At 42.9% G+C, this 14,971-nt stretch overlaps 1 protein-coding gene across 4 annotated transcripts in view; it reads left to right on the forward strand.

The window, feature by feature from the left end:
* PARP9 (poly(ADP-ribose) polymerase family member 9) overlaps positions 1 to 14,971 on the forward strand; it is a 70,643-nt gene that overhangs the window by 7,335 nt on the left and 48,337 nt on the right. For all 4 annotated transcript variants that reach the window (XM_056109400.1, XM_056109401.1, XM_056109402.1 and 1 more), the window contains exons 3-4: positions 732 to 765; positions 11,603 to 12,450. In XM_056109400.1, coding sequence (XP_055965375.1) covers positions 732 to 765; positions 11,603 to 12,450 — 882 coding nt within the window. The remainder of the gene's footprint in view (positions 1 to 731; positions 766 to 11,602; positions 12,451 to 14,971) is intronic.

Genomic DNA, 14,971 nt, shown 5'->3' on the forward strand with positions numbered 1-14,971 from the left:
CCGTGTGCCTGAGAACAGATGGCTGGTTAAAGAAACTTTGGCACATCTACACAATGTAATACGATGCAGCTGTTAGAAAAGATGAAGTTTCCATATAGGTGAATCAACATGGAAAGTATCATGTTAAGTGAAATGAGTCAGAAAGAGAGAAACAGACATAGAAAGATTGCACTCATTTGTGGAATATAAAGTAACAGAATGGGAGATGAACACCCAAAAATAGTAGAGATAAGGAAGGATCGCTCCACAGCTTAAAAGCAGGCCTCGCATGCTGGGGGAAAAGGCAGCTCAGATAGAGAAGGGACCACCAAGTAAAGGGTGCTAGGAGGACCAGCTCAGGATGGGAGATGCAGGCTGAAAGTAGACTATAGACCAAACATGATGGCCACTTACTACCTCTATTGCAAATGACAACACCCAAAAAGAGAGAGCAAGAGGAAATGCTCTACCACAGAGGTGGGGTAGGTTATAGGGCATGGGGTGGGGGTGGTGGGTGGGATGCTAGAACCATTGGTGGTGGGAAATAGGCACTAGTGGAGGGATGAGTACTCAATCATTGTATGTCTGAAACGGAAGCACCGAAAGTTTGTAAGTCTATAACTGTACCTCACAGTGATTCACTAATTTAAAAAAAAAAGTGCTTTTAGCAGAGATTATTAGGCTGTAATTCATATGGTTATTTGTGATCGTATGACTTCATTTTTTAACAACTCTTTTTTTTCTCCCCACAGGACCCTGAAAAATCAGTTTACATTGAGAAATCAGGTAATCACTCTGACTCTGAAAATTTTTCCTTAGATATTTCCTTGTTATAGAAGGATGCAAACAAACAGCAGGTCAGAAGAAATAGTACAGTAGTTAAGGTATTTGCTTTGCATATAGCCAACCTAGGTTTGATCCTAACAACCACGTTTGGTGCCCCAAGTACTGCCAGAAGTCACTCCTAAGCACAGAGCTAAGAATAATCCCTAAGTACTTTGATGGTAGCCCATCCCACCCCTTTCTAAAAATCGAAAAGAGATAGGATGTGTATCCTTCATAAATATTTAGATGCCTGATAAGGAGAAATGGTTCACTGTATTCCCTTGGGATGCATATTAATCCTTTCTTTGCCCCCAAGATGTGAGATTCCTCTGACCACAGCTAGAGTGGAAGACTTGACCAGGGACTGTCCTGCTCAACAGTGGCTATAAGATGGAGCCTACATAATTCTAAGGGTCGCTCCCCTGTGGTTTTACTAGTGCAGTCCAGATGTGTCTGTCTACACAAATTGCTTCTGTTAAGTAATGGAGATTCGTGCCTTCTTGTCTCGGTCAGACCAATGATGTCGTACTTGATCATTCGCGCTTGTACCATCAGGTCCTCGATGGATGCATCTGATGCTAGCGTACGTGCATTGAAAGTACAGACGATCATTTTTGTCTTCCTTCGTTGTGGCAGCCTAGGTCGGCCTTGAGATTTTGTCGGCCTCTCCTTTCTCATCCTTCTCAGTGCTGCCATGTCAGTGAAGCCTTCAGGGTCAGGTGAATGAGACCAGTTGTAGTTACTGGTTTTGGCATATCGAATACACAGCGGATAGCTTGCCAGGCTCTTCCGTGCGGGCGGAATACTCTCGGTAGCTTGCCAGTCTTTCCGAGAGGTATAGAGGCTTTTGGGGTGACCTCTAATCACCCTTGTAGGTGTTACCATATTTGAACCCTATCAAATATGGTACGACAATTCCAGAAGACGGGTATTTAGTGTCTTATGAGGTGTCGCGCGGCTGCTTGCGGCCGCGTGGGTCCGGAAAGCGTCCTGGAGTGTGGCGACAGCTGGGTAGTGGAAGTAGTGTCCACTGTCGACACTGGAGAAGAATTGTTCCTCGGAACATGCGATAAAAGAGGTGTTGGAGGCGTCGGTGTCCTTGTCAACACAAACTTGGCCAAGAGCATTGATTCATTCGAATGCCTAACAACCCGAATCGGACGTTTACATTTGAATAGATGTGGCTCACTGCCTGCAGTTTCTATCTTCATTGTCTACGCACCAACATCTCATTACGATGAAAGAGAAATCGAGAAGTTCTACATGGAGCTAGAGAAGTTCTATAAAGAAGACCACACCTTCTACAAGATCATTGTGGGTGATTTTAATGCCAAGATAGGACCGAGAAGATCAGCTGAAGAACTTCACATCGGGACCCATGGCCTAGAATGGAACGAACAGGGTGAGAGACTGTCTGAGTTCATCATGTCAACCAAGACCATTCATGGTAACTCAGAGTTCCAGAAGGCAGAATCTAAACGATGGACATGGGAGTCTCCCGGTGGACGATTCCACAACGAAATAGACCACATCATATTCAATCGACGGTTTTGCCTGACTGATGTCGCTGTTGTCCCAAAATTTCGAACGGGATCGGACCACCGTCTCCTTCGTGCAAAATTCTACTTCACAGAGCGGGGAGAAAGGGCTGCAAAGTTCAAAAAGAGAACTCCCAGAATGACCACCAACTGGGAACTCTTTGGTACTATTGCGGCAACATGGGAAGATGCCATTGTTGACAACATTGACGAGGAATACGATCGACGGGTTCAGCACCTCCATGAATGTGCGAGGAACGCCAAGAGAGAGATAGCCACAAAAAGTCGCCTATCTTCGAAAACTCTTGAGCTAATTCGCCAGCGTGGTTTGGCGCATGCCTCAGGCAACCGCAAGCTAACGTCCGAGCTTGCAAAGCAGTGCAGAGATGCGATCAAGGAAGACCTCAAAGAGAGAAGAGCAGAAGTACTGGTAGATGCAGCAGAAGCCGGGAAAAGTATTCGTAACGCCCGCCTGTCCTTCGCCAACTATAAGACCAAGATGACTGCCCTCCGACGTCCTGATGGATCCATCACATCCTCCAGAACGGCAATGGAGAAGATTATCCATGACTTCTACTCAAATCTCTTCGATAGCCATGTCCACTTGCCGACATACCAAATTCCACAGGATGGGTATGTCGTTCCCAACGTTCTCCCTTCCGAAATCCGACACGCCATTTCGTCGGTAAAGAAGCAAACAGCACCCGGCCCAGACAAGGTCAGACCTGAACACCTGAAGAACCTGCCGTCAGTACTCATCAATACACTGGCTCGGCTCTTCACTCGCTACCTGTCTGAATGCAAGGTTCCGTCTCAATGGAAAACCAGCAGGACCGTACTACTGTTCAAGAAGGGAGACATCCATGACATTGGCAACTATCGCCCGATCTGCCTATTGTCTGTCATCTACAAGTTGTTCACTCGAGTCATCCTGAATAGGATTGGCAGAACACTAGATGAAGGACAACCATGTGAGCAAGCAGGGTTCCGCAAAGGATTCAGCACCATCGACCATATCCACATGATAACCAAGCTCATTGAGGTTTCTCGGGAGTTCAAGATGCCGCTCTGCTTAACGTTCATTGATTTAAAGAAGGCCTTTGATTCTGTTGAGACGGAAGCGGTCATTGAAGCCCTAGCCAATCAGGGCATTCAAGCCCAATACATCAGGATCCTCCGTGAGCTCTATTGCGGATTCACTACCAGGATCTCACCATTCTACAAAGAAGTGATCGTTGATGTCAAGAGAGGGGTGCGGCAGGGTGATACCATTTCACCGAAACTCTTCAGTGCCACCCTCGAGAACATCATGCGACGACTGGAATGGGAAGGAATGGGAGTGAAGATAGATGGTTGGCAACTACACCACCTCCGCTTTGCTGATGACATTGTTTTAATAACACCAAACATCAGCCAAGCGGCACAAATGCTGGCCGACTTTGACCGTGAGTGTGGAAAGGTAGGACTACAGCTGATTCTTACGAAGACAATGTTTATGAGAAACAGCCTTGTTCCTGACACCCCATTCGCTCTCAATGGAACGACCATCTCCGAATGCAACAGCTATGTGTACCTAGGTCGAGAGGTCAACATAACAAATGACCTGGCACCCGAGCTGTGCAGGAGGAAGAGAGCGGCTTGGAACGCCTTCAAGAACGTCGAAGAAACAGCTAAGAGGACGAAGAACCTCCGGCTCCGGGCACATCTCTTTGATTCCACTGTTCTTCCTGCATTAACATATGCCTCAGAGACCTGGGCCCTACGCAAACAAGATGAGAACGCCATTTAGGTCTCCCAAAGAAGAATAGAAAGAGCTATGCTTGGAATATCACGTTTCACTCAAATGAGAGAACGAATCCGGAGTTCTGACATCCGTTGACGATCAAGGATCAGGGACGCTGTCTCATATGCCAAGGTGTCGAAAATCAGATGGGCTGGTCACGTAATGAGATTTAAAGACGACCGTTGGACTAGAGCTGTTACTGATTGGATTCCACGGGATGTCAAGAGACTGCGTGGCCGCCCACCTACCAGATGGTCAGACTTCTTTGTCAAGATCATGAACGATCGGTTTGAGGCTCTTCATGTTCCCAGAGCGAAGAGATGCCATTGGGCTACACTAGCACGCGACAGGGACAAATGGAGACGTTACTGGCGCCCGCTCGAGCAAATCGACGACTAACGGGAAGTTAAGTGATTAAGTGATTAAGTAATGGAAGCCACTAGAGCTATTTCTAGGTGGCTCAGAATAGAAATGGAAGTTGGAGCACAGAGCCTGGATTTGCCCCTAAACACTGCTGACTGTGGCCCAAAATTCCAAATGGGAACTATAAATATGTATACACACATGTATATATGTTTATATAACTACCCCATTTTACCTGATATACATTTTACGTCTTTGAAATAAAGCTACTTTCGATCAATCAGATGCCAGAGTTTAAAGGCACTATTTTTCCTTTTTAATAACAATTCTTTAGATCACATGATATATAATGTCACAGACTTTCTCCAGGAAGCAGAAGTTGAGATGGAATTAGGAGGCCCAAAAGGTTCATGGTAAAAAGAAAAGTGTAGGTACTCGGGTCAAAAATGAGTGCCTTTTACCTAAGTGACACCCCAAGCATGCCCTGAGGTTGTGCTCTCCAGGCCATCTGATCCGCTTAAGAGGCCCTCCAAACATGGAGCAGACACACCTGGCTCTGCCCAAAGGTCAGTAGCCGCCACTTTTTCCTGAAGCAGCAGCCTATAACATAGCTATAAAAAATGCTCTCCCCTCCTCAAAAGAGTTCTCCCAAATATCTTTCTGACACTGTGTGTGTGTGTGGGGGGGGGGGGGGTGGCTGGGAGGGGAAGAGGAAGTAGTATTACTGAGAGAAAAGTGGAAAAGACTCACCCCCAGGCTACTGTTTTACGTGGTAAAACAGTGCAGATTCCACCATGTGTACTGGGCAAAGGATTGTAATCCTCTCTAAAAAGGACTGCAGAGTAGAAATGCTTAGGATGTTTAATGAGCTCAAAGAAACAATAGAATGGACAGTCAGTAAAACAAAAGGTATGAAAACAGAAATAAGAAAACTATAAACAGAAATGACAGAACTGAAAAGCTTCATAGGCAAAATGAAAAAAATCTTTGGAAGAGTGACAGTTGCTGAAGACAGAATCAGTGAGTTCCATGATGAGGTGCAGAAAAACTCCAGACAACAGCAGAAAATGGGATGCGGAGAGCCTCAAAATATATAAGCAGATGAGAAGAGAGCTTTGGTATGAAGTCAAGAGAAACAGTATAAGAGTAATCGGAGTCACAGAGGACCAAGAAGGAACCCTCATGTAGAAGCAACATACAAGTACGTCATTGCTGAGCAGTTCCCAGAGCTGGAGATCGCATGCACCCAGATCCAGAAGGCCTAAAGGGTACCAGCTAATAAGAGATCCAAGTAAAAATACTCTAAAACACATGCTAACCAGAATGACAAAAACCATAGCTGTCACTGTCACTGTCCTACCGTTGTTCATCAATTTGCCCTAGCGGGCCCAGTAACATCTCCATTGTGACAATTGTTACTGTGTTTGGCATATCGAATAGGTCACAGGTAGCTCGCCATGCAGGCGAGATACTCTCGGTAGCTTGCCAGGGCAGAGGAATCGAACTTGGGTTGGCCAGGTTGGCCGCTTGCAAGGCAGATGCCCTACTGCTGTGCTATCGCTCTACCCTCCCCTCCCCCCCAAAAATAGCTAGAGATGGAATACTAAAAGTAGCAAGATCAAAGAAATAAATTATATACAAAGGACTGTTATGATTTACAGCATATTTACCAAACGAAATCTTCTGGGCCCAAAGATAGTCCAGGGGTATAGAAAGAAAAAGGGGTATAGAAAGAAAAAAGAACTCAATGAGATCAACGCCCCACCAAGTCTACTTTATCCAGCCAGACTGTGTAAATGCCAAATGACTAGGAATCCCACTCTATCTCACCACCTGTGTTCGGTGGTCTCGTGCCGCTTCCCCACCTAGGATGGCCAGTGCCATGGTGGACAAAGGTGAAAATGAGGGCCAGGCTGATTGGTAATCAGTTGCTGTTTTTTCCATTCTCCCCACACGCCTGTTCCAATCTCACTAATCTCCCCATTCCTGTCTCCTTCTGTCTCCCTTGTCTCTCTCCATGCCCTAACTCACTGCCTAGGTCTCCTTCTGTCTCTCACCAACTTCCTTCATTCGGGGTAGCAACCAGACCCAGGTCCTGTAGCACATATGAAAGCCCTCCACTCAAGGGTGAAATACCACCTAGGGTGTGTTTCTCCTTTCCTTAGTCCAACAATCATTTAATTAATATCCTAATTAACATCTTAATTCTACTTCTTAATATTAGTTATTTTGTATGGACACAGTAAGAGATACTTGTAGGGGGACTCTCTTGGGGACATCTTGCTATAGATACCAGACTGCAGTGCTCAAGCCAGTTTAATCTTTCCTAACTCTAACAGGGTCCTAATCAAGTTGTTACTTTTTGGATCATGACAGAATTTGTCCATGACCATCACGATCACGATCACGACCATCCTGTTGTTCGTCGATTGCCTCGAGCAGGCCCCAGTAACGTCTCCTTCATCCTAGCCCTGAGATTTTTGTTTTTTTAAAGTGCCATATTCAAGGCTCTTTCAGGGGTAGGAGAATGAGACCCATTATTGTTACTGGTATTTGGCATATTGGGTATACCATGGGGAGTTTGCCAGACTCTGCCATATGAGCAGGTTACATTCGGTAGCCTGCCAGTTTGTCCAAAGTAGGCATGAGATGATAAGATGTCGCGCGGCCGGCCACAAATGCGGCTGCACGCTTCCAGGAGCTGAGTGTGATAATCTCTGGATCCCGGCCACTGATGGGGTTACACGGCAGTTGGTGGGTGTAACTGTCTAGCTACTGTCAGGTCCAGTCCCAGACCGTGCAGGCTTGGAGATCTCAGCCCCGGGTCCCACACACCTGGGTTCCTCTGCCAGTTCTTTTATGCGTGAGGCTCATCCAAGTGTGTGGAGTGTGGTCCCAGCATGGCCTTGGCTGGGGCCCAGAGGTCTTCAGCTGTTGGGCCCTGGTGGAGACAGTCAGGCACAGGGTAGGAGACTCTGCCTTGTTCTCTCCCGGGAGCTGAGTGTGATAATCTCTGGATCCTGGCCGTTGTTAGGGTTACACGGCATGACCATGCTCTTAACTTATAGTTAAGTATTATGGCTGTTTGTCCTGGCCCATTTCGATGCCAGGGTAGCTCACAGCTTTCCCTGGGTCCATCCAGTCCCTCATCAGGACCCTGGTTTTGGGGTTCTAGGAAGTAAGGGCAACTGAGGCTAAAGTCAAGAGAACAGGTGCCCTGTAGTAAATATTATTTGGAGTCAGTTAACTCCCAAGTTACAAAAACATAGCATTAACTGTCCTGTCTTCCTCTGTCTTTACAAAAGGACATTGCTCTGAAATAACTATGCAAAGAACTTAAAGAGAAGAGAAAAGCAATATGTACAAGTTAACAGAGTCTGATTAGGAGATAAAGGTGGTTGACCCATTGAGGAAGCAGAGCACAAAGAAAGAGGTTACAAGTAAACACAGGAATGGGAGCACTGTGATGGGCGTAACCCAGTAAACCTCTGTGGCAACACAGAAAGGACAAACTAATGTTATCCTACAAAAGAAATAAATTATATAAAAAGGACTGTCAATAAGATTTACAACAGATTTACCAAATGAAACCCTCTGGGCCCAAAGACCATCATGGGGTATAGAAAGAAAAAAGAACTCAATTAAATGAATGCCCCACCAACAGTACTTTATCCAGTCAGACTCTTACTCAGATTTGAAGAAATGATACATAACTAAATGGATAAAATATCTCTGTATGAAGAACCAAAGGGGCTACTTTAAAGTAAGATGAATCCCACAAATACACCAAACTCCAGAAAAAAAGATGGCACAAAAATCCATGACAATAATCTTTCTCAATGTCATCAATGTCATCATGGGCTGGAGCGATAGCACAGCGGTAGGGCGTTTGCCTTGCATGCAGCCAACATGGCCGACACGAGTTCGATTCCTCCGCCCCTCTCAGAGAGCCCGGCAAGCAACCGAGAGTATCTTGCCCGCACGGCAGAGCCTGGCAAGCTCCCCGTGACGTATTCAATAAGCCAGACACAGTAACAACAAAGTCTCCAATGGAGACGTTACTGGGCCCGCTCGAGCAAATCGATGATCAACGGGAGGGCCTTTACTTACTACTTAATGTCATCAGGCTTAATGTGCCAATTAAGAGACCCAGAGTGGCTAGATGGATTATAAAATTGAACCCAACATTCTTCTGCATGCAAGAAACACATTTGAATAATAGCAAAAACTGACTAAAAGTCAAAGTTTGAAACATAATTCCTCAAACAAAAAAAAAAACTCTCTTAGAAAGACTGTAGGGGGGCTGGTAGGGGAGCATACTAGAATTTGACAAGGTATACTTTAGCTCAGAAAGGTTAAAAGTGACAGAATGGGTCATTTTGATGTTGGTGGGCCCCACGGGTGACTTATGTGAAGTGGGGAGGAGAAAGATAGTCACTTTCTCCCTACCCGCCTCTGCCACCCGGGACCCAGGGTTACTGGGTTCTTGTCTTGCCTCGCAGAAAGGAATTTCAGGAGTAGACAAGCAGTGAAGTAAATAGATTTTATTTGGAGGATTTTTAGGTGCGGGGGGGAGGGGAGAGAGAGAGAGAGAGAGAGAGAGAGAGAGTAAAGTTAGATACGAAAGCATGAAAGTCCACATCTCAAGAGGGGAGATGTGGGCGACACATGTGCTCGGGCACCACATGTGCTCCCCCACGTGGACTTAAGCAGCACATGGGCTCAGGCAGCATATGCGCGCCCTTCCTTTGTTCAAGGTGGCCTTTATAAGGTTTCTCCAGCCTGTCCCCACGTGAGGCCTCTTTCCAGGTAAAAGTCCATTGCTAAGGAGGTTACCAGGGAGGTCCAAAAAGAGGAATTTCATGGGGAGGCCTGTATCCTGAGGTCTGCAGATGGTTTTATCAGGCCTTTGTTTTCTGTATCCACAAGGTGGGTCATTCCTAGAATTCTTCTTCCATGAAACTTTGTTTCATTGCAAAGAGCCTTTCCCTATCTACCTGCCTACATCAATTTCTTAATGATCAAGGGATGCATACATCAGGAAGAACTCATACTCCTAAACATATATGCACTTATTGATGAACAAGCAAAATATTTAAAATAATGCTAATAGACTTGAAGAAAGACATTGATAGGAACATAACAGTAGTTGGAGACTTCAACATCGCTCTGTCACACCTCAATAGATCAACTAGATTAAAGCTCTGTAAGGAAATACTTTCAAGGAAGAAATGGAAGATAATGATTTTATTTATATATATATATATATGAAACCATTGTCTTCCATATATATGTTACACACATATATATACATATACACACACATATATTATATATATATATATGTATGTAGGTATGTATTCTGGGACACAAGTTAGACGACCAGGGAGCGTGGTCTCATAAGCATGGCTGCTAGTTAATCTTCCAATCATATCCCATTAGGACCACTAATTAGCTCTTATTTGATACTAACTAGGGCAGCCTGACCACCCTAACCACATTAGACCAATAGTCCATTAGGCCCCTACTCCAATCAACATTCAACAAAAAAAAACTACAGTAAGCACAAGAATCCAAACTTCAAAGGTCAACAATGGCAAAGCAATGCAAAACCCACCAGGCTTAGTGAGTGAAGATGATAGCCCACATGACCCAACCAATAATGATGAGCAATATAAACTGTCTTACAAGGAATTTAGAATGGAGCTGTTAAGTATACATAAAGAGCTTAAAGAAACAATGGAAATCATTGCCAATAAAATACAAAAGGATTGAGAGCAAAAATGAGGAAAATACAAATGAACATACATGTTAAAAGTTGGTGAAGTGTTATGTATGAAACCTTATCAGCAACAGTATTGTAAACAACAGTGCAAAAACTTAACCATAAAAAGAGATCCTCTAATAGAAGCAGACTAGTGAGTGGGAGGCAAATGTGTGAGTGGAGGGGGCATGGGGAGGGGGGAGCGTTGGAAAGTGGACACTGATGAAGTGATCTGTGTTGAAACATTGTATGCCTGAAACCCAATCACGAATAACTTTGTTATTTCATAATAACTAAATTAAACAGAAATATGAAAAAAGAGAGTAGACACTGGATTGGATAGGCAGATGCATAGGGGGAATGAAAAGCTTGACAAACTTCTATCAGCCTGAGATTGCCCAATAGGGGAGACCCATCTTGGACATAAGTAGCCTGACTCAAGCACAGTGGGTCTAGCTCAGCCACCCTCAGAGGAGTGTGAACTTGAGGGAAGTGGAGATGGGCCCTGAGGGCTCGTAAGAAAGCTATTAAGTAACCACATTTCCCTTCAGAGCTACTCTGAGGGCTGATATAGGCAATACTTCTTATCTGTCACAGACAGTAAATAATATTTAATCAGTTTGAATTCCACCAAAATTATGCCTAAAACTAAGGTCTGATGAAGAATTATTTATGCTAGCACTCCTTGTCTCACATACTTAGTATTTTCTAGGATCACCTCCTAAACAAACTTAAGCAAAAATCCTTGTTCCAGAGTTTGCTTTTAAGTGAATCTAAGACACTGACAAAAGCAAACAAGTTATGAGTAAAGACACTACTAATATTTTTAATTCTTAATTAAGTAGTTCTTCTTATTTGTCCCTTCAGTCAAGATGGGCTTTCCAAACTCAACATGGGCTTTCCAAACTCGCCCGCATGGCAAAGCTTGGCAAGCTACCCATGACGTATTCAACATGCCAAATACAGTAACAAGAAGTCTCACGATGGAGACATTACTGGGCCTGCTCGAGCAAATCGATGAATAACGGGAGGACAGTGCTGATAAAATTTATGAATTTTCAATTACAGTGTTTTTTTTTCCCACTGTTGAATCACTGAATCTACTACTTTTTACTGCTCTGTGTCAGGCACATGGGTAAGCACTTTATGAATGTCTTACTGTTGAAAATTTTTGGATATCATTGGTCCAGTTATATGTCTGTGTGAAAGACAATAAAGAAGGTGGATAGACCTTGAAGAATTTCTTGAAGAATTTCTCTTTTTCATGTAGGAAAACTCAAACCCCTAGAGAAGTTATATATTTTTCAAAAGAACTCTTGCTCATATTTTCTTTCTTTTCTCCTTTTCCAGAGATTGGTACCCGTGGAAATGGTCATAGTTGGCAAATTCCCATTCATTTTAATGACTTCAGAATTTTAAATAATAATGAAAACCTGCTTTGTCAAATCCTTAAGACGAAGTTTGAGTGTCAGTCTACTTTGGTTTCTCCAGCCCATGAAGGTGGCAGCAGTAACTCTCTGCAAGTATACAGGAAATTGCTGGCTCCTGGACTAGAATTATCTGTCTGGAAGGGTGACCTTACCAGGCATGCTGTTGATGCCATCGTGAATGCAGCCAATGAACACCTTTTGCATGGTGGAGGCCTGGCTTGTGCCCTGGTGAAAGCTGGTGGCTATGAAATCCAAGCGGAAAGTAATGCATACATTTCCAAATATGGTGAATTGGCAGTTGGTGAGATAGCTGTCACACATCCAGGGAAGCTTCCTTGCAAATACATTATCCATGCTGTTGGGCCTCAATGGCAGACGCTAAAGAAAGAGCAATGTATTAGTTTGCTGCAGAAAGCCATTACAAATATTCTGAATCAGGTCACAGTCTCTGCTGACATAGACACAGTAGCAATTCCAGCATTAAGCTCTGGAATTTTCAGATTCCCTCTGATTTTGTGTACTGAGATTATTGTGAAAACTATCAGGACCTATTTCCAAAAGAAGCAACTGGCTGGTAATTTGAAAGAAATTCACCTGGTAAGCAATGAGGATGCTACTGTTGATGCCTTTAAAAGACAATCAGAATCCATCCTAGGAAGTAACGAGCTGGGATCCTGGGTTCCTAAAGAAGCAATGACTCCTTTCAGCAAAATGACTGTGAACAATCTAACTCTCCAGGTTGTCCAGGGCTACATTGAATTGCAGGAGGTGAGTCTTTATTCCTCCTCTTTTGTACTGCTAAAGGCGACCTCTGAACTGTTAATTTCCTACCAGATATGTTTACAGTATATAACACTTCAAACATGGTTTTAGAAAGCATCATTGTTAAGGTCATGAGTGTGGAGTTCAGAAATTGTCATCTGAATTCAGATATAAGCTTTGCTATTGACTGAGTTACTTTTTATCCTGGTTTTCCTATTCCTCATCAGTAAATTTTTCCCACTTTATTTAAATACCATGGTTTACAAAGTGGTTTATGATGATTTGTTACAGGCATTCAATATTCCAACACCAATCCCACCGCTACTGTCACCTTCCCTCCACCATTACCTTTATTTTCTCAAGCATTCGTCAATCCTGCCTCCGTAGCAGGCCCACAATAATTCATATTATATTGCTTGTTACCATGAAATGTCTAGTTGAGTGATCAAAAACTATTTCCATAGAAGAAAATTTTTGAAAATTATTGTATCTGACCATGGGGACATTAAGTACTTGTTTGAGGACATTAAGTACTTGTTGTTTCAAGTTAAGCCTTCTGTGTTAATGTTTGTCAGTTGAAATTGGTTGGGTTCTGTGTTACATCCTATCTGGTATGCTACTTACTATTGGGATGTCAGTGTGTTGAGTTTGGAGATGTCCCGAAAATCCAGAATTCTTAATTCAGCAGTCCGGTCAGAGGCATGGAAATTACTGCAGCTAGTTGATCTTTTTTGAGGTTTATTATGAGTCTCTGGGGCAAGGCCAGTAGATGAACATACATGGTGGTGATGGTAGAATGTGGACATGGCTGCTGGGGCTTCTGGAAGTACAGGGAAGTGAAGGAGAAGTTGCCCATCCCAACTCTGAGAAGATCTGGAGGTTTCAGTCACCAAAACCTGTGACCTAGAGTTTTTGGCAAGTTAGGTTCTCTGTGGATCTCAGTCCTGGGGTGGTGAAGTCCATCCAGAGGCATGGCAGCAGCTTTGGGTTATGGAAGCAGCTACTGGAACTGGTCCATCTCCCTCTCTAGATCAACCTAGAGGTCTCAGCCAGAATAGGTATCTGAGAAATTTGTGCAGGTAGTTGCTTTCGTTCGAGACTTATTTATGAGTCTCAAGGATAAGGCCAGTAGATAAGCTTACATAGTGACAGAAGTGGGATGTATGTCTCACTAGTAAACTGAAGAAAATAACAGTACTTTATTTTATAACTGGACATAGTACAACACGAAAAAATACCCTAGAATATAGTGTGGCGTATGGTATTTATAATTGTCATTACTATTCTTAAGCACAATAAGGATATAGAGCAATTCTTTGCTTCTGTGAACTTAAAATATGTTTTGTACATTTAATAAAATAGTATTTGAAAGATTTCAGTGGGGCAATAAACCACCAGAATGTTTCCAAAGCACCCTATCAACAATAAACTATAAAATTCTAACACAGTATTTATTCATAATATTTAAATACATATAAACTTATGACAAGAATGTAACATAATGGATCAAGAAAGATTATTTTATAAGATGTAAGTTTAGAATCTTAAATAATATTGGGTAGGAAGAGAGGTTTGGATGGTTATAAAGGTTTGAACAGAGAAACAGAGAATTGATAGACTGAAAATAATTGGCAGAACCATTATAGTCTCCTGATGGAACTATAAATTGCATCCTAGAATTCAAAGCTCTGTGTCAGAGTATGTGGAGAACATGCTGTGTAATTTAGCATTTATCTAGAATTAATGGGACTCAGAAATGATGATTTTGGTATGGAGAGAAGAGAGTCAGGTAATAGTGAACCGAGATCATTTCTGGGTTCTCTTGCTAGTCAGTACCTAGAGTACGGACACCTTGGTTTACTCATTTCATTAACCCTTGCACCTATTATGGGTGTTCATTTAAACATTATGTAATTTTTTTCTTTGCCCTGGATTAAATGCTAGGCTTCACATATGGTAAGGCAGGTACTCACTGAGCCATATTCCTGGCTGTTCAGCAACTATTGGTGAAATGTAAAGGGAGAGCAGGGAGCAGGGATAGCAATAGAGGATGGAAAAGAATATAATTCCTTTTCGCCCTTGATCAGTGGTGTCATATTAAGACTTTCTTGTGACCACAATTAAATACTTAAATACATGTAGAGGAAAACACCCACTAATTGCCTATAAGACAAGAAGAATACTAACAAGACCCCAAAAAATGAAAATTTATCTGCCTGTTCATCATTAGTATTTATAATTTAAATGGGAACATCCTAGTTGTATGGTTTATCTCTTTAAGTAATAGTGTACTGCATTTATTTATTGTCAACAGCATCAGCAACCTTACATTTTTATAGTGTTTTAATACCTCCAAAATTACAAATCTTAGAAATTTCCAAACTCCCAAAGTGAAGCATTTCTAAACATCTATGAAAAGTATTGAAGTTACCCACAAAAGAAGCCAAAGCCATTAGAATGTTTCAACACAATTTGGGAACAAAGATGAGATGGGGGAAGAAGGTTATAGAACCCTTTAGCATAGCTC

This window comes from Sorex fumeus, unplaced genomic scaffold (assembly GCF_029834395.1).
Source record: "Sorex fumeus unplaced genomic scaffold, SorFum_2.1 ptg000265l, whole genome shotgun sequence".
Taxonomy (NCBI): domain Eukaryota; kingdom Metazoa; phylum Chordata; class Mammalia; order Eulipotyphla; family Soricidae; genus Sorex; species Sorex fumeus.